General features: G+C 45.6%; 2 protein-coding genes across 5 annotated transcripts in view; one reads left to right on the top strand and one right to left on the bottom strand.

The window, feature by feature from the left end:
• Window positions 1–15,417, top strand: part of LOC135513689 (E3 SUMO-protein ligase PIAS2-like) — a 19,180-nt gene extending 3,763 nt beyond the window's left edge. For 3 of the 4 annotated variants that reach the window (XM_064936552.1, XM_064936551.1, XM_064936553.1), the window contains exons 3-14: window positions 44–563; window positions 3,578–3,665; window positions 3,768–3,818; window positions 3,942–4,032; window positions 4,207–4,341; window positions 5,201–5,306; window positions 5,459–5,532; window positions 5,712–5,872; window positions 7,539–7,672; window positions 7,761–7,935; window positions 10,266–10,399; window positions 12,762–15,417. In XM_064936552.1, the coding sequence (XP_064792624.1) occupies window positions 47–563; window positions 3,578–3,665; window positions 3,768–3,818; window positions 3,942–4,032; window positions 4,207–4,341; window positions 5,201–5,306; window positions 5,459–5,532; window positions 5,712–5,872; window positions 7,539–7,672; window positions 7,761–7,935; window positions 10,266–10,399; window positions 12,762–13,006 (1,911 nt within the window). In that variant the 5' untranslated portion in view covers window positions 44–46 and the 3' untranslated portion in view covers window positions 13,007–15,417. The remainder of the gene's footprint in view (window positions 1–43; window positions 564–3,577; window positions 3,666–3,767; window positions 3,819–3,941; window positions 4,033–4,206; window positions 4,342–5,200; window positions 5,307–5,458; window positions 5,533–5,711; window positions 5,873–7,538; window positions 7,673–7,760; window positions 7,936–10,265; window positions 10,400–12,761) is intronic. The other variant, XM_064936554.1, reaches the window with a different exon arrangement.
• The window catches only part of LOC135513688 (elongation factor 2-like), a 24,439-nt gene continuing 12,170 nt past the window's right edge, over window positions 14,696–26,964 (bottom strand). Inside the window, exons 9-15 of the mRNA XM_064936550.1 lie at window positions 26,537–26,732; window positions 25,704–25,962; window positions 19,668–19,775; window positions 19,169–19,522; window positions 18,106–18,288; window positions 15,879–16,011; window positions 14,696–15,112 (exon numbers count right to left, since the gene is read on the bottom strand). Of these exons, the coding sequence (XP_064792622.1) occupies window positions 14,919–15,112; window positions 15,879–16,011; window positions 18,106–18,288; window positions 19,169–19,522; window positions 19,668–19,775; window positions 25,704–25,962; window positions 26,537–26,732 (1,427 nt within the window). The 3' untranslated portion in view covers window positions 14,696–14,918. The remainder of the gene's footprint in view (window positions 15,113–15,878; window positions 16,012–18,105; window positions 18,289–19,168; window positions 19,523–19,667; window positions 19,776–25,703; window positions 25,963–26,536; window positions 26,733–26,964) is intronic.

Genomic DNA, 26,964 nt, shown 5'->3' with positions numbered 1-26,964 from the left:
TGGTAGCCTGTCTGTGTTCTGACGTCTCCCCTTGTGTTTCCAGAGCATGGTGTCAAGTTTCAGAGTGTCAGAGCTACAAGTGTTACTGGGCTTCGCTGGGCGTAACAAGAGTGGTCCCAAGCATGAGCTCCTTCTGAGGGTCTTGCACCTCCTGAAGAACTCATCCTGCAGTCCAGCCGTCCAGATCAAAATCAAGGAACTTTATCGACGCCGCTATCCCAGGACGATAGACACTTGTCTTACCGACTTGGCTGCAATTAAGTCTGCGTTCTCCACGGCAGCGGAAGGCGGTGATGTTACCGTGGTAACCTCTGACCTCAGTGACCTGTCCCCTGACGGCGCCAGTGTCTCCCGGGACTTTGACCTGGCGTCCGATTCGCTGCTCCTCTCTAGTGATTCGCTGCTGCTCCACGAGGAGACCAATAAGGAGCTGAGGATGAACCTCCAGCAGCCCGCCCCTCTCATCCCTCCAGTCCACCCAGACGTCCAAATGAAGTCTCTGCCATTCTACGACGTGTTGGACATCCTCGTTAAACCCTCCAGCCTGGGTCAGTGTCTCTCTGGTAAATCTATCTAGTTGGACCTCTACCATATTACTGGGCAGGCTTTACATTGATGAAATGAATGAATACTGATTTATTTATTTTCCCTTTATTTAACCAGGAAGGGCTCATTGAGATTTAAAATCTCTTTTTCAAGAGCGTCTTGATTGACTCTGATTAGGTGTGTGAATGATTGTTCTTGCTTGTCACAAAATTATTCTTGTTGTCCTGACACCCGAGTGGCGCAGCGGTCTAAGGCATCTGCAATTCAGTACAAGAGGCGTCACCACAGTCCTTGGTTCGAATCCAGGCTGTATCACATCCGGTCGTGATTGGGAGTCCTATTGGGAGGCACACAATTGGCCCAGTGTCGTCCGGGTGTGGCTTGGGTATACCAGTCATTGTAAATATGAATTTGTTGTTAACTGACTTGCCCAGTTAAATAAAGGTTAAATTTTTAAATAGGTAATAAAACAACAACCTGTAAGCCACTAACTTTAGACAAGTTCTCTATGTTCTGAATGGTTTGGATGGGTGTATAGGGCAAGCTTAAGCAAATACAAGCTCTGCCTATCTCTCTCGTAATCTAGGTGGACGTTCCATCATGTTTCTGGTCAGACATGACATTACTGATGAAGGAGTCTTGTGATTAAGTGCCTGAACGTTTGTTAATTCTGGTCACAATCTGATGTCCATTTGTCTTGTTGTCCTTTCCACTTCAGAGCCTTAAACCAGCCTGTAGGCACTAATTTGAGACATTTCTCAAATTCGCATAGATCGAAAATTATGGCTGATGATATAGTAGCTCTGCCTATCTCTGGTAATGTTGACATGCTGCCTACCTCTCTGGTAATGTTGACATTACGGCCTATCTCTCTGGTAATGTTGACATGCTGCCTACCTCTCTGGTAATGTTGACATTACGGCCTATCTCTCTCTGGTAATGTTGACATTACGGCCTACCTCTCTGGTAATGTTGACATTACGGCCTACCTCTCTGGTAATGTTGACATTACGGCCTATCTCTCTGGTAATGTTGACATGCTGACTACCTCTCTGGTAATGTTGACATGCGGCCTATCTCTATGGTAATGTTGACATGCGGCCTATCTCTATGGTAATGTTGACATTACGGCCTATCTCTATGGTAATGTTGACATTACGGCCTATCTCTCTGGTAATGTTGACATTACGGCCTATCTCTCTGGTAATGTTGACATGCTGACTACCTCTCTGGTAATGTTGACATGCGGCCTATCTCTCTCTGGTAATGTTGACATGCGACCTATATCTCTCTGGTAATGTTGACATGCGGCCTATCTCTCTGGTAATGTTGACATGCGGCCTATCTCTCTCTGGTAATGTTGACATGCGACCTATATCTCTCTGGTAATGTTGACATGCGGCCTATCTCTCTGGTAATGTTGACATGCGGCCTATCTCTCTCTGGTAATGTTGACATGCGGCCTATCTCTCTCTGGTAATGTTGACATTATGGCCTATCTCTCTGGTAATGTTGACATGCTGCCTATCTCTCTATGGTAATGTTGAAATGCTGCCTACCTCTCTGGTAATGTTGACATTACGGCCTATCTCTCTCTGGTAATGTTGACATTACTGCCTATCTCTCTCTGGTAATGTTGACATTACGGCCTATCTCTCTGGTAATGTTGACATGCTGCCTATCTCTCTATGGTAATGTTGAAATGCTGCCTACCTCTCTGGTAATGTTGACATGCTGCCTATCTCTCTATGGTAATGTTGACATTACGACCTATCTCTCTGGTAATGTTGACATGCGGCCTATCTCTCTCTGGTAATGTTGACATGCTGCTTACCTCTCTGGTAATGTTGACATGCTGCCTATCTCTCTATGGTAATGTTGACATTACTGCCTATCTCTCTATGGTAATGTTGACATGCTGCCTACCTCTCTGGTAATGTTGACATGCTGCCTACCTCTCTGGTAATGTTGACATTACGGCCTATCTCTCTCTGGTAATGTTGACATGCGGCCTATCTCTCTGGTAATGTTGACATGCTGCCTATCTCTCTGGTAATGTTGACATGCTGCCTACCTCTCTGGTAATGTTGACATTACGGCCTATCTCTCTGGTAATGTTGACATGCTGCCTACCTCTCTGGTAATGTTGACATTACGGCCTATCTCTCTCTGGTAATGTTGACATTACTGCCTATCTCTCTGGTAATGTTGACATGCTGACTACCTCTCTGGTAATGTTGACATGCTGACTATCTCTCTGGTAATGTTGACATGCTGACTACCTCTCTGGTAATGTTGACATTACTGCCTATCTCTCTGGTAATGTTGACATGCTGACTACCTCTCTGGTAATGTTGACATGCTGCCTACCTCTCTGGTAATGTTGACATTACGACCTATCTCTCTCTGGTAATGTTGACATTACTGCCTATCTCTCTGGTAATGTTGACATGCTGACTACCTCTCTGGTAATGTTGACATGCTGCCTACCTCTCTGGTAATGTTGACATTACGGCCTATCTCTCTCTGGCAATGTTGACATTACTGCCTATCTCTCTCTGGTAATGTTGACATTACTGCCTATCTCTCTCTGGTAATGTTGACATTACGACCTATCTCTCTCTGGTAATGTTGACATTACTGCCTATCTCTCTGGTAATGTTGACATGCTGCCTACCTCTCTGGTAATGTTGACATTACGGCCTATCTCTCTCTGGCAATGTTGACATTACTGCCTATCTCTCTCTGGTAATGTTGACATTACTGCCTATCTCTCTCTGGTAATGTTGACATTACGACCTATCTCTCTCTGGTAATGTTGACATTACTGCCTATCTCTCTGGTAATGTTGACATGCTGCCTACCTCTCTGGTAATGTTGACATGCTGCCTACCTCTCTGGTAATGTTGACATTACGGCCTACCTCTCTGGTAATGTTGACATTACTGACCACAGACTGCATTGAAGTGTCTGAATGTTTTATTTTGTTGTTTTTCCATCATGTCCTAATCCGACGTCCTTATTCTACTAGGAACCAGCACTGTTCAGAGATACCACCAAGAGAAATACTTCATCTTCGCCTTGACGCCTCAACAAGTCAGAGAGGTGTGCATTTCAAGGTATGGGCTGCTCTGCTCTCACAGCACCTTTTCCCTTCTACTCCTGACACGTTCCACAATAGTTCTGTTTCTAATTGCATGTGTTCTTGTTCTTTCTTAAAGGGACTTCCTTCCAGGTGGCAGAAGGGACTACATGGTTCAGATACAACTGAGGTGAGGATGGATAGAATGTGGTCATAATTCCAGGCATCTGGAGGAGCCCTAGAGGAGATTTACCTTCAAAACATCTCGTTTATTGCTTCTCAAATGTAGTTTTTCTGATTTTTTTTCTTGTAGGTTTTGTCTGTCAGAAACAAGTTGTCCCCAAGAAGACAACTACCCCAACAGTCTCTGTATTAAAGTTAATGGGAAGCTCTTCCCCTTGCCGGTACGTTACTGTTTTTTCAGCTGGTCTAGGATCAGGTCCCAGCTGTTTACGTTATCTTTATTCAATATGATCTAAAAGGCAAAACAGATCCTAGATCAGCTCATACTAAAGTGAGACTATTTCTAATATAACGTGATGGTAAAGTTGATAACACACATGTTTGTTGTTTTTCAGGGTTATGCCCCGCCCCCTAAAAATGGAGTGGAACAGAAGAGACCAGGAAGACCTCTAAATATCACCTCATTGGTCAGATTGTCCTCTGCCGTACCCAATCAGATCTCTGTAACATGGGCAGCCGAAATTGGAAAGGTATTGTAAGCACTAACATTGAGGATCAATGTATTTTTCACTATTGTGAACATAATTTATAGTAATTTATAGTAATCAGCATATCGATCGCGTGTCGTTCCTGACGTTCTCCGCTTGTCGTTCCTGACGTTCTCCGCTTGTCGTTCCTGACGTTCTCCGCGTGTCGTTCCTGACGTTCTCCGCGTGTCGTTCCTGACGTTCTCCGCGTGTCGTTCCTGACGTTCTCCTGACGTTTTTCATGTGTCGTTCCTGACGTTCTCCGCGTGTCGTTCCTGACGTTCTCCGCGTATCATTCCTGACGTTCTCCGCGTGTCGTTCCTGACGTTCTCCGCGTGTCGTTCCTGACGTTCTCCGCGTGTCGTTCCTGACGTTCTCCGCGTGTCGTTCCTGACGTTCTGCGCGTGTCGTTCCTGACGTTCTGCGCGTGTCGTTCCTGACGTTCTCCGCGTGTCGTTCCTGACGTTCTCCTCGCGTCGTCCTCACGTTCTCCGCGCGTCGTTCCTCACGTTCTCCGCGTGTCGTTCCTCACGTTCTCCGCGTGTCGTTCCTGACGTTCTCCTCGTGTCGTTCCTCATGTTCTCCGCGTGTCGTTCCTGACGTTCTCCTGACGTTTTCCATGTGTCGTTCCTGACGTTTTCCATGTGTCGTTCCTGACGTTTTCCATGTGTCGTTCCTGACGTTCTCCTCGTGTCGTTCCTGACGTTCTCCTCGTGTTGTTCCTGACGTTCTCCGCGCGTCGTTCCTCACGTTCTCCGCGCGTCGTTCCTCACGTTCTCCGCGCGTCGTTCCTCACGTTCTCCGCGCGTCGTTCCTGACGTGAAGCGGACAAATCATTCTATTTCTCTGACTGTTGTTCCAGACGTACTCCATGTCGGTGTACCTGGTGAGACAGGTCACCTCACCTCTACTGCTGCAGAGGCTCAGGATGAAGGCCATCAGAAACCCAGACCACTCCAGAGCGCTGAGTAAACACACACACACGCTCATATGGTCACACTCGTATATACTCACACATGAACATAAATTACAGAACAGGCTCATTGCAATTGATTCCCACTGAATCACACGTTTGTGTTAAATCTGTAATGTCCTTCAAATCGTCTCTGTCCTCTTGCAGTAAAAGAGAAGCTGACAGCAGACCCTGATAGTGAGATTGCCACAACCAGCCTGAGGGTGTCGCTCATGTGCCCCGTGAGTATAACATGCTGGGGGAAAAAAACTACATTTTATACAAATCAGTCTGGTACCACTTTTACAGACAGACAAAGATATGTGTTACAAATATGTAAAGTGTGGTGAAATTGGCCAATTAATCCATCTCTCTCTCTCTGTCTCTCTCTGTCTCTCTCTGTCTCTCTCTCTCTCTGTAGCTTGGTAAGATGCGTCTGACTGTGCCGTGTCGAGCTGTCACCTGTTCCCACCTGCAGTGTTTCGACGCAGCCCTCTACCTGCAGATGAATGAGAAGAAACCCACCTGGGTCTGTCCTGTCTGTGACAAGAAGGCCCCCTACGAGAGCCTGATCATCGACGGGTTGGTACCTCTATAATAACACCTGGGTCTGTCCTGTCTGTGACAAGAAGGCCCCCTCGGCTCTGAGCCTAATGACAACGATGATAATGACACCTGGATATGTCCTGTCTGTGAGAAGGCTTCCTATGAGAGCCTCGTCATCGATGGGTGTTTGTACCTCTGTTATAATTTGTTAGTCAAATAAGAAACCATTTTATTTACAGCCAGTTTATTAGAATATAGACCTGAATGGTATAAATAGCATAACTGAATACTGGAGTGTTTGTTCTATGGAACTTTAAAGAATGAATGGAACGTTGTTGGAACATGTCTGTCTCTCTGTCTGTCAGGTTGTTGGAACATGTCTGTCTCTCTTCTCTGTCTGTCAGGTTGTTGGAACATGTCTGTCTCTCTTCTCTGTCTGTCAGGTTGTTGGAACATGTCTGTCTGTCTGTCTGGTTGTTGGAACATGTCTGTCAGGTTGTTGGAACATGTCTGTCTCTCTTCTCTGTCTGTCAGGTTGTTGGAACATGTCTGTCTGTCTGTCTGTCAGGTTGTTGGAACATGTCTGTCAGGTTGTTGGAACATGTCTGTCTCTCAGGTTGTTGGAACATGTCTGTCCCTCTGTCTGTCAGGTTGTTGGAACATGTCTGTCTCTCTGTCAGGTTGTTGGAACATGTCTGTCTCTGTCTGTCAGGTTGTTGGAACATGTCTGTCTCTCTGTCAGGTTGTTGGAACATGTCTGTCCCTCTGTCTGTCAGGTTGTTGGAACATGTCTGTCCCTCTGTCTGTCAGGTTGTTGGAACATGTCTGTCTCTGTCAGGTTGTTGGAACATGTCTGTCCCTCTGTCTGTCAGGTTGTTGGAACATGTCTGTCCCTCTGTCTGTCAGGTTGTTGGAACATGTCTGTCTCTCTGTCTGTCAGGTTGTTGGAACATGTCTGTCTCTCTGTCTCAGGTTGTTGGAACATGTCTGTCTCTCTGTCTGTCAGGTTGTTGGAACATGTCTGTCTCTCTGTCTGTCAGGTTGTTGGAACATGTCTGTCTCTCTGTCTGTCAGGTTGTTGGAACATGTCTGTCCCTCTCTGTCAGGTTGTTGGAACATGTCTGTCCCTCTGTCTGTCAGGTTGTTGGAACATGTCTGTCTCTCTGGCTCAGGTTGTTGGAACATGTCTGTCCCTCTGTCTGTCAGGTTGTTGGAACATGTCTGTCTCTCTGTCTGTCAGGTTGTTGGAACATGTCTGTCTCTCTGTCTGTCAGGTTGTTGGAACATGTCTGTCTCTCTGTCTGTCAGGTTGTTGGACCATGTCTGTCTGTCTGTCAGGTTGTTGGAACATGTCTGTCTCTCTGTCTGACAGGTTGTTGGAACATGTCTGTCTCTCTGTCTGTCAGGTTGTTGGAACATGTCTGTCCCTCTGTCTGTCAGGTTGTTGGAACATGTCTGTCCCTCTGTCTGTCAGGTTGTTGGAACACGGAACTTTGTCCCTCTGTCTGTCAGGTTGTTGGAACACGGAACTTTGTCCCTCTGTCTGTCAGGTTGTTGGAACACGGAACTTTGTCTCTCTGTCTGTCAGGTTGTTGGAACACGGAACTTTGTCTCTCTGTCTGTCAGGTTGTTGGAACACGGAACTTTGTCCCTCTGTCTGTCAGGTTGTTGGAACACGGAACTCTGTCTCTCTGTCTGTCAGGTTGTTCATGGAGATTCTGAACGACTGTTCCGATGTGGATGAGATCAAGTTCCAGGAGGACGGGACCTGGTGCCCCATCAGACCAAGGAAAGAGGCCCTCAGTGTGTCCTCAACCTGTATCCCCAAAATAGAACGTAAGTCCTCCTGTAGACATCATCCGTCTCTGCTATAAATACTGTATCTATAGTATACCTACTGACTGATCGGTCTCTCCTCCTCCAGCGCGTCTATGTGCCGTGGTCCCCTCCCACAGCGAGCTCAGCTCAACCAATAAGAAGGCAGACGTGATCGACCTGACCCTGGAGAGCTCATCAGAGGAGGAGGAAGAGGAGCCTGATCCGCCACTGAAGAAGAGATGCCTCTACATGTCCAAGACAGAGGAGGTTCACGCCAAGGGGTGAGTTCAAATCGAATTTGATTTGTCACATGCGCCGAATACAACAGGCGTAGGCAGACCTTATTGTGACATGCTTACTTAAAGTCCTTAACCAACAATGCAGTTCAAGAAATAGAGTTAAGAAAAGATTTACTAAATAAATTTACTAAATAAAGTTTAAAAAAAAAAATAATAATAATAACTGAAATAGTCGCTACTCGGGCTGTAGTGGTCATGACATTCTGTCAGCCGATAACTGTCATGCAAATAACTGCCGGTCTCCCGGTAATTAACCGTTAATTAACAAGCCCTTTTAGCATCTCCTGGCTTCCACTCATACAAGCCAAGACCTTTAGAACAGCTACATTTAGAAAGTAGACAAATCCATTTAATATACACTCGTGATGCACCGATATGACATTTTTGGCCGATGTCCGATATTTTCCTTGTAAAAATACAAGAGATAAGAGATACAAGCGTTATACATGGAAATATAGATAAACTTCTTAACGCAACCGCTGTGTCAGATTTCAAAATGGCGTTATGACAAAAGCACACCTTGTGATTATGTGAGGTCAGCGCCAAGCCACTGAAAAACATACAGCCATTTTCCAAAGGTGAGGTGTCAGAAAAGTCAGAAGAAATAGCGTTATAAATATTTACTTACCTTTGATGATCTTGATCGGAATGCACTCCCAGGAATCCCAGTTCCACAGTAAATGTTTGTTTTGTTCGATAAAGACCATAATTTATTTCCAAATACCTCCTTTTTGTTCGCACGTTTAGCCCAGTAAATCCAAATGCATAATGAGCTTGTTCAGAAGAAATGTCAAAAAAGTTCTATTACAGTTTGTAGAAACATGTCAAACGATGTATAGAATCAATCTTTAGGATGTTTTTTTTAATCATAAATCTTCAATAATGTTCCAACTGGAGAATTCCTTTGTCGTAACGCAGCTACCTCTCACGGGAGCTTGTGTGATCAGCTCATGGCACTCTGCCAGACACCTTGTTGAAACAGCTCTCTTTCTCTCCCCCTTCACAGTCGAAGCCTCAAACAAGGTTCTAAAGACTGTTGACATCTAGTGGAAGCCATAGGAAGTGTAATATGACCCCATAGACACTGTGTATTCGATAGGCAATGACTTGAAAAACTACAAACCCCAGATTTCCCACTTCCTGGTTGGATTTTTTTCTCAGGTTTTTGCCTGCCATATGAGTTCTGTTATACTCACAGACATCATTCAAACAGTTTTAGAAACTTCAGTGTTTTCTATCCACATCTACTAATTATGTGCATATTCTAGCTTCTGGGCCTGAGTAGCAGGCAGTTTACTCTTGGGTACCTTTTTATCCAAGCTACTTAATACTGCCCCCCCAGTCCCAAATAAGTTAAATAGTTAACACACACACATGGACTTAGCAGTCTAAGGCACTGCATCTCAGTGCAAGAAGCGTCACTACAGTCCGTGGTTCGAATCCAGGCTTTATCACATCCGGCCGTGATTGGGAATCCCATAGGTTGGCCCAGCGTCGTCCGGAACGTCATTGTTACTAAGAGTTTGTTCTTAACTGACTTGTCTGGTTAAATAAAGGTTACACACACACACCACACTGACCCAAAAAGTTATTTTGTTGACATTTACCTATGTCCCCATTACCAGTAAAACATCTGATTTCTTTCACTTACTTGCTGTGCTGTTTCGTTGTTCAGTCGTTTCTCAACCAGCATTTCTATGGAACAAATTGTGCTTTATTACCAACGAGGTATTGTAAACACATCCTTCGTGGTGTTTGCAGACTGTTTTGTACAGCTTTGACGGTGCTACTGTATCCTTTTTTTGGCACGCAATGATGTTTGGTACTATATTTATTGAAGATCAAATTGAATCTTAAAAAAGAAAAATGGAAAATGGCACATTTGGGTGTCAATCAAATAGCTTAATTTCTCAAGAGATCAAATTACATTCCATCAAAATAATGTTTCAAGAAAGCTAATCTTATCTGTTTCTAAATATAAATGTTTTTCAGCATCTTTCTTGTGCTATATGAGGTGTGGAACTAGTCTGTTTCTTCTGTATGTCAAAGACAGGCAAGGGGGTCATCTTCACTTGACTGGTTTTTAAACTGAGACGATGTGACCACAAGCAGCAGTGTAAATAACATCACGACGTAGAAGCCACGTCAAGAGGCTGAACTTGTGAACGTGGCATCTGCAAAACTCTGCTGCAATGTGATAGCTGTGCGACGACGACGACTCCTATACATATTAAACCCGTGCTCTGTGCTACTTGTTGTTGGCCCGGTGCCGATGTTTCCTTCTGTTGTGACTCTTTGTTTCTGACCCTCAGAGTGTTGATGTATCAGACATCCACGGGGCCAAATGTACAGGCCCTGGACACGCCATACCTGATGTCTTCACTAGCCGACTATACAGTCCCCTTCCACCACTCCACCCTGTCCACCATCCCTACGGACATGCAGAGTAAGTCACCCTGTTACCATCCCTACAGACATGTAGAGTAAGTCACCCTGTCACCATCCCTATAGACATGTAGAGTAAGTCACCCTGTTACCATCCCTACAGACATGTAGAGTAAGTCACCCTGTTACCATCCCTACAGACATGTAGAGTAAGTCACCCTGTCACCATCCCTACGGACATGTAGAGTAAGTCACCCTGTCACCATCCCTATAGACATGTAGAGTAAGTCACCCTGTCACCATCCCTATAGACATGTAGAGTAAGTCACCCTGTCACCATCCCTACAGACATGTAGAGTAAGTCACCATCCCTATAGACATGTAGATTAAGTCACCCTGTCACCATCCCTACGGACATGTAGAGTAAGTCACCCTGTTACCATCCCTACAGACATGTAGAGTAAGTCACCCTGTCACCATCCCTATAGACATGTAGAGTAAGTCACCCTGTCACCATCCCTACAGACATGTAGAGTAAGTCACCATCCCTATAGACATGTAGATTAAGTCACCCTGTCACCATCCCTACAGACATGTAGAGTAAGTCACCCTGTTACCATCCCTACAGACATGTAGAGTAAGTCACCCTGTTACCATCCCTATAGACATGTAGAGTAAGTCACCCTGTTACCATCCCTATAGACATGTAGAGTAAGTCACCCTGTTACCATCCCTATAGACATGTAGAGTAAGTCACCCTGTTACCATCCCTACAGACATGTAGAGTAAGTCACCATCCCTACAGACATGTAGAGTAAGTCACCCTGTTACCATCCCTATAGACATGTAGATTAAGTCACCATTCCTATAGACATGTAGATTAAGTCACCCTGTCACCATCCCTACAGACATGTAGAGTAAGTCACCCTGTTACCATCCCTATAGACATGTAGAGTAAGTCACCCTGTTACCATCCCTACAGACATGTAGAGTAAGTCACCATCCCTACAGACATGTAGAGTAAGTCACCCTGTTACCATCCCTATAGACATGTAGATTAAGTCACCATTCCTACAGACATGCAGATTAAGTCACCCTGTTACCATCCCTACAGACATGTAGAGTAAGTCACCCTGTCACCATCCCTACAGACATGTAGAGTAAGTCACCCTGTCACCATCCCTACAGACATGTAGAGTAAGTCACCCTGTTACCATCCCTACAGACATGTAGAGTAAGTCACCCTGTTACCATCCCTATAGACATGTAGATTAAGTCACCATTCCTACAGACATGTAGATTAAGTCACCCTTGTACCATCCCTATAGACATGCAGATTAAGTCACCCTGTTACCATCCCTACGGACATGTAGAGTAAGTCACCCTGTTACCATCCCTATAGACATGTAGATTAAGTCACCCTGTTACCATCCCTACGGACATGTAGATTAAGTCACCCTGTTACCATCCCTACAGACATGTAGATTAAGTCACCATTCCTATAGACATGTAGATTAAGTCACCATCCCTACAGACATGTAGATTAAGTCACCATTCCTATAGACATGTAGATTAAGTCACCCTGTTACCATCCCTACAGACATGTAGATTAAGTCACCCTGTTACCATCCCTATAGACATGTAGATTAAGTCACCATTCCTATAGACATGTAGAGTAAGTCACCCTGTTACCATCCCTACAGACATGTAGAGTAAGTCACCCTGTTACCATCCCTACAGACATGTAGATTAAGTCACCATTCCTACAGACATGTAGATTAAGTCACCATCCCTACAGACATGTAGAGTAAGTCACCCTGTTACCATCCCTACAGACATGTAGATTAAGTCACCCTGTCACCATCCCTACAGACATGTAGATTAAGTCACCCTGTCACCATCCCTACAGACATGTAGAGTAAGTCACCCTGTCACCATCCCTACAGACATGTAGATTAAGTCACCCTGTCACCATCCCTACAGACATGTAGATTAAGTCACCCTGTCACCATCCCTACAGACATGTAGATTAAGTCACCCTGTTACCATCCCTACAGACATGTAGATTAAGTCACCCTGTCACCATCCCTACAGACATGTAGATTAAGTCACCCTGTCACCATCCCTACAGACATGTAGATTAAGTCACCAAACAGGAGTTCTGGAAAAGCTGTGTTTTTTTGCGGAACTTTACAACCCTAGTTGAAGATTTGATCCACTTGTCCTGCCAATGAAACGATGACATGTTCTGTCTCATTGCCTGGTAATCTCCATGTCTGTGATGTAGGCTGGGTTTCTGTACAGCACTTTGTGCCATCAGCTGATGTAAGAAGGGCTTTATAAAGACATTTGATTGATTTAATGTTGCTTGTGAGTTCAGAGGAGGAGTGTGACACAATCTTTTCCGCCCCCCTCTCACCTAGGTCTGGATCTGTTCTCGCTGATCCAAGGTGACCCGCAGCATTACAGAGCTCCCATGTTCCTGGATAACCTGACCAGCAGCCTGCAGGGTGCCACCACTAGCGCCGGCCTGGTGTCCTCTTCTAGCCAATACGAGACCAGTTCCCACCACACCACTGCCTCTTCATCCTCTCATGAGACTGGGGTTATCACTGGGGGAGGAGGAGGAGGGTCCAACATCATCTCAGACATCATCTCATTGGACTGATCTTCTGGTCCCTGAGAGCTCATTGGACTAAGCTTCTGGTCCCTGAGAGCTCATTGGACTAAGCCTCCTATTCGACACAAGCCTCCGAGGACTGAGGTAGTGCACTATATAGGGAACATCGTGCCATTTTGGACCTGGACGATGTCCACAGGCCACCATGGGACAGGGAGATCCCAGAGCTAGGCTAACTTGTCTCCTTTCCTTTGTCTGTCTGCCAGTGAAGTTAGGACACATTTGCTTTTTTTCCCCTCCACCGTGCCCCTGCTTTGTTAGATCCGTGCTGATTGAAGGAAAGGAAAACTAGGAGAGGAAGCCATTTTTAGATAGTTGAGACTGTTGGACCCGTAGTCTTTTCTCAATTGGATTTGCTCAGCTCCTACGTCCTCTCCCGCCTCTTTTTGAAAAATGGTCAAAGGTGATTGGAGGAGAGGCGGCGAGGAGAGTGAATGTGGGTGAAAATGTATGAAATGACGTTTACAGGTTGGATCCCAAAGCGTGGTGATAAAAACGAATGAAGATAGTTGTGGAAGACAATTTTTTTTTTAGCTACAACGATAGATTTTAAATATGTTCATGCTTTTTCTCCGACGACAAAACGAAAGCTTGATTTAAAGAGTGGAGCGGGGAGGCAGGTTTCAGTAGTCTTCCATGAAGGACTCCGGTAGGATACACATGATCTTCCTCGAGGTAAAGGTGACTATCAAGGAGAGGAGGGAAGAGAAGGGGATTTTACCAGTCTGTTCTTCACATTTGTTTTTAATTGGATGAGTTGACATGGAAGCATTCCGCAGGAAGTGGGACAATGGGGGGCGGGGTTTGTTTTCCCCTTCAGTCACAGCAATAATACTGAGTTTTCCAGATCTACTGACTCTGTACACGGTTGAAAGTATCTAAAACATGGAACCATTAGAAATTAGATTTTTTTGTGTGTGTGTGTGTGTGGGGGGGGATCCATGAATTGGAGGTACCATTTAGTTTTTTTGTACAAATTATCAAAAGTGATACAAACTAGAGCGTTGAGTGTTTATAAAATGCCATCTTTCTCAGCATTTTGGAAATCTGTTTTGTATTTAGTTGGACCTTGTTGTGTATGTACCATCTAATTATTTTTGCCTTCTTGGGAGGATCCCCTTTTGTTCTGTGTGTAAAAATGTATATGAGTTAATGTCCCCAAATGGTTTCCGTCCCACGAGTCCCAACTTTTGAACATTTTAAGTTTGTTGGTTTGAAGGTTAAGCAGGATTTTTTCGCACCGTTACATAGCTACATGTTCACAGAACCAAATGTAATGCGAAGTTGTCAATTGAGCCTTTGTTGAACGTAGCAAAAAAAAACAATCAGGGCCTGAAAGTGTATTTTATTTAATGTACGAAACTCTAGATAAATTAGCTAAGGCAATTAGTGCTGCAGTTTTTAAAGTGTAGAATGATATGTTGGCCCTCATTTAGTTGGCCCACAACCTTGTATGAGTTGCTTAGGGAAAGGGGACCTACCCACTAAAATGTTAGGATGTACATTAAGTTAGGTTGATGTTTTAAAATGGAACCTGAAGTATTTTCCAAACTTAAATTTAAGGGAATAGATATTTAATATTTTATTGTAGTTAAAGGATGCTGCTCTTGTCTCGCTGTGGGTAAAGGATGCTCTTGTTTCGCTGTGCCATCGTGATGCAAACAAACAAACAAACAACAAGGTGCTCATTTTTTATTTGCTGTCAGGATCTCAGACTTAAAACAATAAAGCGTAATTTTTTAAATACCTGTATTAGTCAACTTTCCCCCCCTCATACCTTTTCTAGTTATAATACAGTGTATTGTTATTGTGGTTTGGCTATTTTTATTTTATACATTTCCACATTAGGGTGCTATGATCATTAAATTGCACTAGGAAGCAGCAGTCCAATCACAGACGATCACAGTTTATCCAGGAAGTTGTCCAGGGTAGGGATGCCTTCTTTGAGGCCTTTGCGTTTGCGGGTGTCTGCCACTACTTGCCATGGCCGACTGGTCTCGTCGAAGGGGTCCCCGGGCAGGATCTGCCAGTGGTCGAACACACACTGGGGGAAGGCCTGGCCACCTGTGTTGGACCTCAGGTCCGCTGTGAAACCTAACGACATCGGGGGGGGGGGAATAAAAAATAAAATATTCATAAACAACCAGAGGTCTGTGTTGTTTTGTCATGCTTATCTGTAACTAGTTGGTTGACTCCTATTTCCTATGTTACGCTCCTATCCTGACCGAATACAATGTTTTACTTGTTAAAGAGCTAATCCTTTTCATAAAGGCTGTGATATTACTATACTGGTACAATTTTTTCCATGGAAAACTCTTTTGGTCTTTAAAAAAAAAAAAAAAACCTGCTGTATGTAAAATATTTTGTGATAGCTTGGAAAATAAATACACGTGACTGGATGGTTGTTTCCAATGTCGGGGTTGTTTTCCTAAAGAAGTTAAATCCGCTTTGTGTTTTGTTTCCTTGCCCGCGATACTGTGACGAAACAGGCAGGGAGCAGGTCTCGAACCCTCGACCTTCGAGCCCGAAGTCCAGCGCGCTATCGAGCATGCTCAAGCGGCAGAGTCGATATCCGCGCTTATAAACCCAGGGTCGTTACACTACTAACAAGTATTGTGGTATTGTCCTGGCCCTACTAAATTAGTCTTTTTAGTTATAGAATATATATATATATATTTTAGAAAAGTAACATTTTAATTGTTTCTTTTTAAATGTTGTTTCCATTCATTGTTTTGGTGAAATGGGTTGTTGTAGGATGTGATGAACGTACCAAATTATTAATTGATTGGGCTATCCTTTTAAAATGGTCTGTTTTACATTCGGTGTTGAAATGTTTCGTTGGAAAGCGTGATGAACTCACCAAACGATTCGTTGACTGGAAGGAAAGCCTTCACGATGAAGATGGGTGTTCCAGCGACCTGCGACTCCTCAAATACCATGCCTCTCTTTCTGTTCAGCACACCGTAGATCCCTCCAACGACGTGCTCTGGACACTGCAGGAAGAACGGTTTCGGTAAGTTGAAATACACTGAAATAAAAATATTTAAAAAACACACAATGCAACAATTTCTAAGATTTTACTGAGTTACAGTTTATATAAAGGAAACCCAGTCACTTGAAATAAATGAATTTGGCTCTAATCTATGGATTTCACGTGACTGGGAATACAGATGTGACGGCTCAAGCGATGCGGTGCCTTAGACTGCTGTGCCACTCGGGAGTCCTAAAAGAATACACCTGTAAAAGCCTATTACACACCATAGCCTACTGAATTTGATCTCGGGCACAAATGAAAATGTCACTGATTTCCCCATTTGATTGATTCAGCATCGTCTCAATGGAGAGTTTCGTGTGCGTCAGGCACAGTTACAAGGCCTGCTGGAGTTAGCGGCAGGCGGACGATCAATATCCACTGTCGTAGTATGGTTGAAGTCTGAGCTGGAATGTGAAGCTAACTGAAGACCGGCTAGCTTTAGAAAACCCAGAGTAGATCTAGCTTGATTCATAGGATACCCCTCGGGACTCAGGAAAGGTTGAACATCCCTTACTATTCTGTCTGTGTATTCTGTTGTGGTTGTTAGCACCATCTCACCAGGTCAAATTCCTGGTGCATGTAAATGTACTTGGGAGTATAAAGAAGATTCTGATTTTGAGTCTCACTTCTGAGTTCCACGTGGACTCACCTGGATCAGGTAGACTGGTTCTATAAGTCGTGACTGAGCTGAGAGGTGTAGATGACTCACCTGGATCAGGTAGACTGGTTCTATAAGTCGTGACTGAGCTGAGAGGTGTAGATGACTCACCTGGATCAGGTAGACTGGTTCTATAAGTCGTGACTGAGCTGAGAGGTGTAGATGACTCACCTGGATCAGGTAGACCGGTTCTATAAGTCGTGACTGAGCTGAGAGGTGTAGATGACTCACCTGGATCAGGTAGACCGGTTATATAAGTCGTGACTGAGCTGAGAGCTGTAGATGACTCACCTGGATCAGGTAGACTGGTTCTATAAGTCGTGACTGAGCTGAGAGGTGTAGATGACTCACCTGGATCAGGTAGACTGGTTCTATAAGTCGTGACTGAGCTGAGAGGCGTAGATGACTCACCTGGGTCAGGTAGACTGGTTCTATAAGTCGTGACTGAGCTGAGAGGTGTAGATGACTCACCTGGGTCAGGTAGACTGGTTCTATAAGTCGTGACTGAGCTGAGAGGTGTAGATGACTCACCTGGATCAGGTAGACTGGTTCTATAAGTCGTGACTGAGCTGAGAGGCGGAGATGACTCACCTGGATCTCGACCAGGTAGACTGGTTCTATAAGTCGTGACTGAGCTGAGAGGTGTAGATGACTCACCTGGATCAGGTAGACTGGTTCTATAAGTCGTGACTGAGCTGAGAGGCGGAGATGACTCACCTGGATCAGGTAGACTGGTTCTATAAGTCGTGACTGAGCTGAGAGGTGTAGATGACTCACCTGGATCAGGTAGACTGGTTCTATAAGTCGTGACTGAGCTGAGAGGTGTAGATGACTCACCTGGATCAGGTAGACCGGTTCTATAAGTCGTGACTGAGCTGAGAGGTGTAGATGACTCACCTGGATCAGGTAGACTGGTTCTATAAGTCGTGACTGAGCTGAGAGGCGGAGATGACTCACCTGGATCTCGACCAGGTAGACTGGTTCTATAAGTCGTGACTGAGCTGAGAGGTGTAGATGACTCACCTGGATCAGGTAGACTGGTTCTATAAGTCGTGACTGAGCTGAGAGGTGTAGATGACTCACCTGGATCAGGTAGACTGGTTCTATAAGTCGTGACTGAGCTGAGAGGCGGAGATGACTCACCTGGATCTCGACCAGGTAGACTGGTTCTATAAGTCGTGACTGAGCTGAGAGGTGTAGATGACTCACCTGGATCAGGTAGACTGGTTCTATAAGTCGTGACTGAGCTGAGAGGCGGAGATGACTCACCTGGATCTCGACCAGGTAGACTGGTTCTATAAGTCGTGACTGAGCTGAGAGGTGTAGATGACTCACCTGGATCAGGTAGACTGATTCTATAAGTCGTGACTGAGCTGAGAGGCGGAGATGACTCACCTGGATCTCGACCAGGTAGACTGGCTCCATGAGTCGTGGCTGAGCTGTGAGCTGAGAGGCGTAGATGACTCGTCGTGCCGTGGGGATGATCTGCCCGCCCCCTCTGTGGATGGCATCTGCATGCAGCGTCACATCATGGACGTCGAAGCGTATCCCCCTCATGTTCTCCTCACACAGGACACCCTGAGAAAGAGAATGTTTAGTTTTCTGGTTCTCAGAGTTAGTGGTGGGGTTCTCTGGTTCTGAGAGCCTGTCAGTGGTGGTGGGGTTCTCTGGTTCTAAGAGCCTGTCAGTGTTGGTGGGGTTCTCTGGTTCTGAGAGCCTGTCAGTGGTGGTGGGGTTCTCTGGTTCTAAGAGCCTGTCAGTGTTGGTGGGGTTCTCTGAGCCTGTCAGTGGTGGTGGGGTTCTCTGGTTCTGAGAGCCTGTCAGTGGTGGTGGGGTTCTCTGGTTCTAAGAGCCTGTCAGTGTTGGTGGGGTTCTCTGAGCCTGTCAGTGGTGGTGGGGTTCTCTGAGCCTGTCAGTGGTGGTGGGGTTCTCTGAGCCTGTCAGTGGTGGTGGGGTTCTCTGGTTCTGAGAGCCGGTCAGTGGTGGTGGGGTTCTCTGGTTCTCAGAGCCTGTCAGTGGTGGTGGGGTTCTCTGGTTCTGAGAGCCTGTCAGTGGTGGTGGGGTTCTCTGGTTCTAAGAGCCTGTCAGTGTTGGTGGGGTTCTCTGAGCCTGTCAGTGGTGGTGGGGTTCTCTGGTTCTGAGAGCCTGTCAGTGGTGGTGGGGTTCTCTGGTTCTAAGAGCCTGTCAGTGTTGGTGGGGTTCTCTGAGCCTGTCAGTGGTGGTGGGGTTCTCTGGTTCTGAGAGCCTGTCAGTGGTGGTGGGGTTCTCTGGTTCTAAGAGCCTGTCAGTGTTGGTGGGGTTCTCTGAGCCTGTCAGTGGTGGTGGGGTTCTCTGAGCCTGTCAGTGGTGGTGGGGTTCTCTGGTTCTCAGAGCCTGTCAGTGGTGGTGGGGTACTCTGGTACTAAAAGTTGGTGCTAAAGGGACTTCACCCCCCACAGCCCTGCTGGCGTCTGCTCACCTCCTTGGAGGCCCACTGGAACCCTGCCACCACGCTGTCCTTGATCTCGTTGAGGTACTGCACTCCCTTGGTAACGTCCGTTAGGATGTTGGGTCCCGTCCCGTCGGGGCCGAAACACCAGATCTTGCGGGCCTCTGTCACCTCCCACTCGTACTTCTCAGTCAAGTAGCGAGCCCTGGTCTTCAGTTCCTGTCTGGAGCTCACGTCCCCCTTATCGATATCCTCCGCCAGACCATCCTGGAAGGGCCGGGCCTTCATGTATAGACGGTTGTGTTTGTTAGGGGACTTGGACAGGCAGACCTGGTCTGAATCCTCGGCAACGGTCTCGCGGTAAGACACCACAGGGTCAGATTTCTGGGAGAAGTATGAAGAGGACTCAGTTTTGTAGTATCTTCACTCAATATTCAAAAGGTTACAAATGTGATTTAAAAAATGAGCTAATTTCATCCTTTTTTGAAAAGCATTCCTGTACAATGCAGTAAGTCAATATCTTCCCAACCTTTAGGGGGATCCCAGCGTGGTCCTCCTCCAGATCCTTCAGGCAGATCTCCAGATGAAGCTCCCCAGCTCCAGCTACGATGTGTTCTCCAGACTCCTCAATGATGCACTGCCACACAGAGAGACAGGACAAAGACACATAAACAGCACTGTTTCCCTACATCTCTAACAGACTAGTAAAGTGCCTTGCGAAAGTATTCGGCCCCCTTGAACTTTGCGACCTTTTGCCACATTTCAGGCTTCAAACATAAAGATATAAAACTGTATTTTTTGTGAAGAATCAACAACAAGTGAGACACAATCATGAAGTGAAACGACATTTATTATATATTTCAAACTTTTTTAACAAATCAAAAACTGAAAAATTGGGCGTGCAAAATTATTCAGCCCCCTTAAGTTAATACTTTGTAGCGCCACCTTTTGCTGCGATTACAGCTGTAAGTCGCTTGGGGTATGTCTCTATCAGTTTTGCACATCGAGAGACTGAAATTTTTTCCCATTCCTCCTTGCAAAACAGCTCGAGCTCAGTGAGGTTGGATGGAGAGCATTTGTGAACAGAAGTTTTCAGTTCTTTCCACAGATTCTCGATTGGATTCAGGTCTGGACTTTGACTTGGCCATTCTAACACCTGGATATGTTTATTTTTGAACCATTCCATTGTAGATTTTGCTTTATGTTTTGGATCATTGTCTTGTTGGAAGACAAATCTCCGTCCCAGTCTCAGGTCTTTTGCAGACTCCATCAGGCTTTCTTCCAGAATGGTCCTGTATTTGGCTCCATCCATCTTCCCATCAATTTTAACCATCTTCCCTGTCCATGCTGAAGAAAAGCAGGCCCAAACCATGATGCTGCCACCACCATGTTTGACAGTGGTGATGGTGTGTTCAGGGTGATGAGCTGTGTTGCTTTTACGCCAAACATAACGTTTTGCATTGTTGCCAAAAAGTTCAATTTTGGTTTCATCTGACCAGAGCACCTTCTTCCACATGTTTGGTGTGTCTCCCAGGTGGCTTGTGGCAAACTTTAAACAACACTTTTTATGGATATCTTTAAGAAATGGCTTTCTTCTTGCCACTCTTCCATAAAGGCCAGATTTGTGCAATATACGACTGATTGTTGTCCTATGGACAGAGTCTCCCACCTCAGCTGTAGATCTCTGCAGTTCATCCAGAGTGATCATGGGCCTCTTGGCTGCATCTCTGATCAGTCTTCTCCTTGTATGAGCTGAAAGTTTAGAGGGACGGCCAGGTCTTGGTAGATTTGCAGTGGTCTGATACTCCTTCCATTTCAATATTATCGCTTGCACAGTGCTCCTTGGGATGTTTAAAGCGTGGGAAATCTTTTTGTATCCAAATCCGGCTTTAAACTTCTTCACAACAGTATCTCGGACCTGCCTGGTGTGTTCCTTGTTCTTCATGATGCTCTCTGCGATTTTAACGGACCTCTGAGACTATCACAGTGCAGGTGCATTTATACGGAGACTTGATTACACACAGGTGGATTGTATTTATCATCATTAGTCATTTAGGTCAACATTGGATCATTCAGAGATCCTCACTGAACTTCTGGAGAGAGTTTGCTGCACTGAAAGTAAAGGGGCTGAATAATTTTGCACGCCCAATTTTTCAGTTTTTGATTTGTTAAAAAAGTTTGAAATATCCAATAAATGTCGTTCCACTTCATGATTGTGTCCCACTTGTTGTTGATTCTTCACAAAAAAAATACAGTTTTATATCTTTATGTTTGAAGCCTGAAATGTGGCAATAGGTTGCAAAGTTCAAGGGGGCCGAATACTTTCGCAAGGCACTGTATTATACCTGGACCATGGGGTCAGACTAGTATTGTACCTGGACCATGGGGTCAGACTACTATTGTACCTGGACCATGGGGTCAGACTACTATTGTACCTGGACCATGGGGTCAGACTAGTATTGTATTGTACCTGGACCATGGGGTCAGACTAGTATAGTATTGTACCTGGACCATGGGGTCAGACTAGTATAGTATTATACCTGGACCATGGGGTCAGACTAGTATAGTATTGTACCTGGACCATGGGGTCAGACTAGTATAGTATTGTACCTGGACCATGGGGTCAGACTAGTATAGTATTGTACCTGGACCATGGGGTCAGACTAGTATAGTATTGTATCTGGACCATGGGGTCAGACTAGTATAGTATTGTACCTGGACCATGGGGTCAGACTAGTATAGTATTGTACCTGGACCATGGGGTCAGACTAGTATAGTATTGTACCTGGACCATGGGGTCACACTAGTATAGTATTGTACCTGGACCATGGGGTCAGACTAGTATAGTATTATACCTGGACCATGGGGTCAGACTAGTATAGTATTGTATCTGGACCATGGGGTCAGACTAGTATAGTATTGTACCTGGACCATGGGGTCAGACTAGTATAGTATTGTACCTGGACCATGGGGTCAGACTAGTATAGTATTGTACCTGGACCATGGGGTCAGACTAGTATAGTATTGTACCTGGACCGTGGGGTCAGACTAGTATAGTATTGTACCTGGACCATGGGGTCAGACTAGTATAGTATTGTACCTGGACCATGGGGTCAGACTAGTATAGTATTGTACCTGGACCATGGGGTCAGACTAGTATAGTATTGTACCTGGACCATGGGGTCAGACTAGTATTATACCTGGACCACGGGGTCAGACTAGTATAGTATTGTACCTGGACCATGGGGTCAGACTAGTATAGTATTGTACCTGGACCATGGGGTCAGACTAGTATTGTACCTGGACCATGGGGTCAGACTAGTATTGTACCTGGACCATGGGGTCAGACTAGTATTGTACCTGGACCATGGGGTCAGACTAGTATAGTATTGTACCTGGACCATGGGGTCAGACTAGTATAGTATTGTACCTGGACCATGGGGTCAGACTAGTATAGTATTGTACCTGGACCACGGGGTCAGACTAGTATAGTATTGTACCTGGACCATGGGGTCAGACTAGTATAGTATTGTACCTGGACCATGGGGTCAGAGAGTATAGTATTGTACCTGGACCATGGGGTCAGACTAGTATTGTATTGTACCTGGACCATGGGGTCAGACTAGTATTGTACCTGGACCATGGGGTCAGACTAGTATAGTATTGTACCTGGACCATGGGGTCAGACTAGTATAGTATTATACCTGGACCATGGGGTCAGACTAGTATAGTATTGTACCTGGACCATGGGGTCAGACTAGTATTGTACCTGGACCATGGGGTCAGACTAGTATAGTATTGTACCTGGACCATGGGGTCAGACTAGTATAGTACCTGGACCATGGGGTCAGACTAGTATAGTATTGTACCTGGACCATGGGGTCAGACTACTATTGTACCTGGACCATGGGGTCAGACTAGTATAGTATTGTACCTGGACCACGGGGTCAGACTAGTATAGTATTGTACCTGGACCATGGGGTCAGAGTATAGTATTGTACCTGGACCACGGGGTCAGACTAGTATAGTATTGTACCTGGACCATGGGGTCAGACTAGTATAGTATTGTACCTGGACCACGGGGTCAGACTAGTATAGTATTGTACCTGGACCATGGGGTCAGAGAGTATAGTATTGTACCTGGACCACGGGGTCAGACTAGTATAGTATTGTACCTGGACCATGGGGTCAGACTAGTATAGTATTGTACCTGGACCATGGGGTCAGACTAGTATAGTATTGTACCTGGACCATGGGGTCAGACTAGTATAGTATTGTACCTGGACCATGGGGTCAGACTAGTATAGTATTGTACCTGGACCATGGGGTCAGACTAGTATAGTACCTGGACCATGGGGTCAGACTAATATTGTACCTGGACCATGGGGTCAGACTAGTATAGTATTGTACCTGGACCATGGGGTCAGACTAGTATAGTATTGTACCTGGACCATGGGGTCAGACTAGTATAGTATTGTACCTGGACCATGGGGTCAGACTAGTATAGTATTGTACCTGGACCATGGGGTCAGACTAGTATAGTATTGTACCTGGACCATGGGGTCAGACTAGTATAGTACCTGGACCATGGGGTCAGACTAGTATTGTACCTGGACCATGGGGTCACACTAGTATAGTATTGTACCTGGACCATGGGGTCAGACTAGTATAGTATTATACCTGGACCATGGGGTCAGACTAGTATAGTATTGTATCTGGACCATGGGGTCAGACTAGTATAGTATTGTACCTGGACCATGGGGTCAGACTAGTATAGTATTGTACCTGGACCATGGGGTCAGACTAGTATAGTATTGTACCTGGACCATGGGGTCAGACTAGTATAGTATTGTACCTGGACCGTGGGGTCAGACTAGTATAGTATTGTACCTGGACCATGGGGTCAGACTAGTATAGTATTGTACCTGGACCATGGGGTCAGACTAGTATAGTATTGTACCTGGACCATGGGGTCAGACTAGTATAGTATTGTACCTGGACCATGGGGTCAGACTAGTATTATACCTGGACCACGGGGTCAGACTAGTATAGTATTGTACCTGGACCATGGGGTCAGACTAGTATAGTATTGTACCTGGACCATGGGGTCAGACTAGTATTGTACCTGGACCATGGGGTCAGACTAGTATTGTACCTGGACCATGGGGTCAGACTAGTATTGTACCTGGACCATGGGGTCAGACTAGTATAGTATTGTACCTGGACCATGGGGTCAGACTAGTATAGTATTGTACCTGGACCATGGGGTCAGACTAGTATAGTATTGTACCTGGACCACGGGGTCAGACTAGTATAGTATTGTACCTGGACCATGGGGTCAGACTAGTATAGTATTGTACCTGGACCATGGGGTCAGAGAGTATAGTATTGTACCTGGACCATGGGGTCAGACTAGTATTGTATTGTACCTGGACCATGGGGTCAGACTAGTATTGTACCTGGACCATGGGGTCAGACTAGTATAGTATTGTACCTGGACCATGGGGTCAGACTAGTATAGTATTATACCTGGACCATGGGGTCAGACTAGTATAGTATTGTACCTGGACCATGGGGTCAGACTAGTATTGTACCTGGACCATGGGGTCAGACTAGTATAGTATTGTACCTGGACCATGGGGTCAGACTAGTATAGTATTGTACCTGGACCACGGGGTCAGACTAGTATAGTATTGTACCTGGACCATGGGGTCAGAGTATAGTATTGTACCTGGACCACGGGGTCAGACTAGTATAGTATTGTACCTGGACCATGGGGTCAGACTAGTATAGTATTGTACCTGGACCACGGGGTCAGACTAGTATAGTATTGTACCTGGACCATGGGGTCAGAGAGTATAGTATTGTACCTGGACCACGGGGTCAGACTAGTATAGTATTGTACCTGGACCATGGGGTCAGACTAGTATAGTATTGTACCTGGACCATGGGGTCAGACTAGTATAGTATTGTACCTGGACCATGGGGTCAGACAAGTATAGTATTGTACCTGGACCATGGGGTCAGACTAGTATAGTATTGTACCTGGACCATGGGGTCAGACTAGTATAGTATTGTACCTGGACCATGGGGTCAGACTAGTATAGTACCTGGACCATGGGGTCAGACTAATATTGTACCTGGACCATGGGGTCAGACTAGTATAGTATTGTACCTGGACCATGGGGTCAGACTAGTATAGTATTGTACCTGGACCATGGGGTCAGACTAGTATAGTATTGTACCTGGACCATGGGGTCAGACTAGTATAGTATTGTACCTGGACCATGGGGTCAGACTAGTATAGTATTGTACCTGGACCATGGGGTCAGACTAGTATAGTACCTGGACCATGGGGTCAGACTAGTATTGTACCTGGACCATGGGGTCAGAGTAGTATTGTAACTGGACCATGGGGTCAGACTAGTATAGTATTGTACCTGGACCATGGGGTCAGACTAGTATAGTATTGTACCTGGACCATGGGGTCAGACTAGTATAGTACCTGGACCATGGGGTCAGACTAGTATTGTACCTGGACCATGGGGTCAGACTAGTATTGTACCTGGACCATGGGGTCAGACTTGGCCAGGCGTTTCAGTCCCTCCACCAGCTTGGGCAGGTCAGCAGGGTTCTTGCACTCCACCGCCACCCTGACCACGGGACTGACGCTGAACTTCATCACCCTCAGGTTGTGGGCGTGCTCGAAGGTGGAGATGGTCCCGGTCTTCACCAGGAATTGGTCTACTCCCACCAGACCCACGATGTTGCCGCAGGGCACATCCTCAATGGGCTCTGTGTAGCGCCCCATCATCAGAATGGTCCTGGGAGTCAGAGGGAGCACAGCAGAGTTTAGTGAAGTCAACCAGTTATATTTTTAATTTGTCAGAGGACCTCACCTTTTCTAAACAGTTGTCGTAGGACAGTCGCACACACACACCACTCCAGTCGTGTTCAGTCATATAGTTTCACCATATTAAAACGAGAGTTAATTTCACATAACAGGGTTGACCTTAAAATGAGGGACAGACATTTCATGTGATTAGATTCATCACTAAATCACATGAAATGAATAAGAATCTCCAGAAATTACTCCCAACGCAACACAATATGTAGGGCTTTACAATGATGGTGAAATGTGGGGGTAAAGTGATTTTAAAAAGTCATGCCAAAAATGCAGAATTGAGCAAGTGCTTATTCATATTTTAAAACAATGATATATTTATTTAATTTTCCATTTGGTCTCTATTAAAAGGGCACTTCATGCTTTTAAAATTCAAATATTGGTGCACAATTTCTACTTAAAATATCAATTTGGCCACAAAAGATGTTCATTTGGTTGAGCAACCCTCCTGTATTGGAGCTGGTATATAGGACATGTATTCCAGCTCCGTGTACCTCTGAATGGGTTTAAGATACAGGTCCTCCTTCTTCCCAGGAGTGTAGTTGGGTCCCATGATGCGAACCTTCTGCCCTGTGGCCACCATGCCGGAGAACACGCGGCCGAAGGCGTAGAAGCGACCCTTGTCGCTGGTGGGCACCATCTTGGAAATGTACATCATCAAGGGAGCTTTGGGGTCGCAGTTCTTAATGCCTGGGAGGGTTAAGAGGGAGGGCGATCAGGGGATGTATGATTTTTGGGTAGTTAAGCGTCTCCCCCTGATTCACCCTAGTCTGGTGATGTCGCCAGCTCTTCTATTGTTTGGCTGTTGGCAAGACTTTTGGCATTACGAAGAACAAAGAAAGAGAGGGAATTGTCTAATGTACAAATTAACTGAAGCACCAGGCTAGACTCTGACTCGCCCATTGTGGACTCTTCGTCCCTG

Source organism: Oncorhynchus masou, chromosome 25, assembly GCF_036934945.1.
Source record: "Oncorhynchus masou masou isolate Uvic2021 chromosome 25, UVic_Omas_1.1, whole genome shotgun sequence".
NCBI classification, from domain to species: domain Eukaryota; kingdom Metazoa; phylum Chordata; class Actinopteri; order Salmoniformes; family Salmonidae; genus Oncorhynchus; species Oncorhynchus masou.
This window is presented reverse-complemented; position numbering and strand designations above follow the sequence as displayed.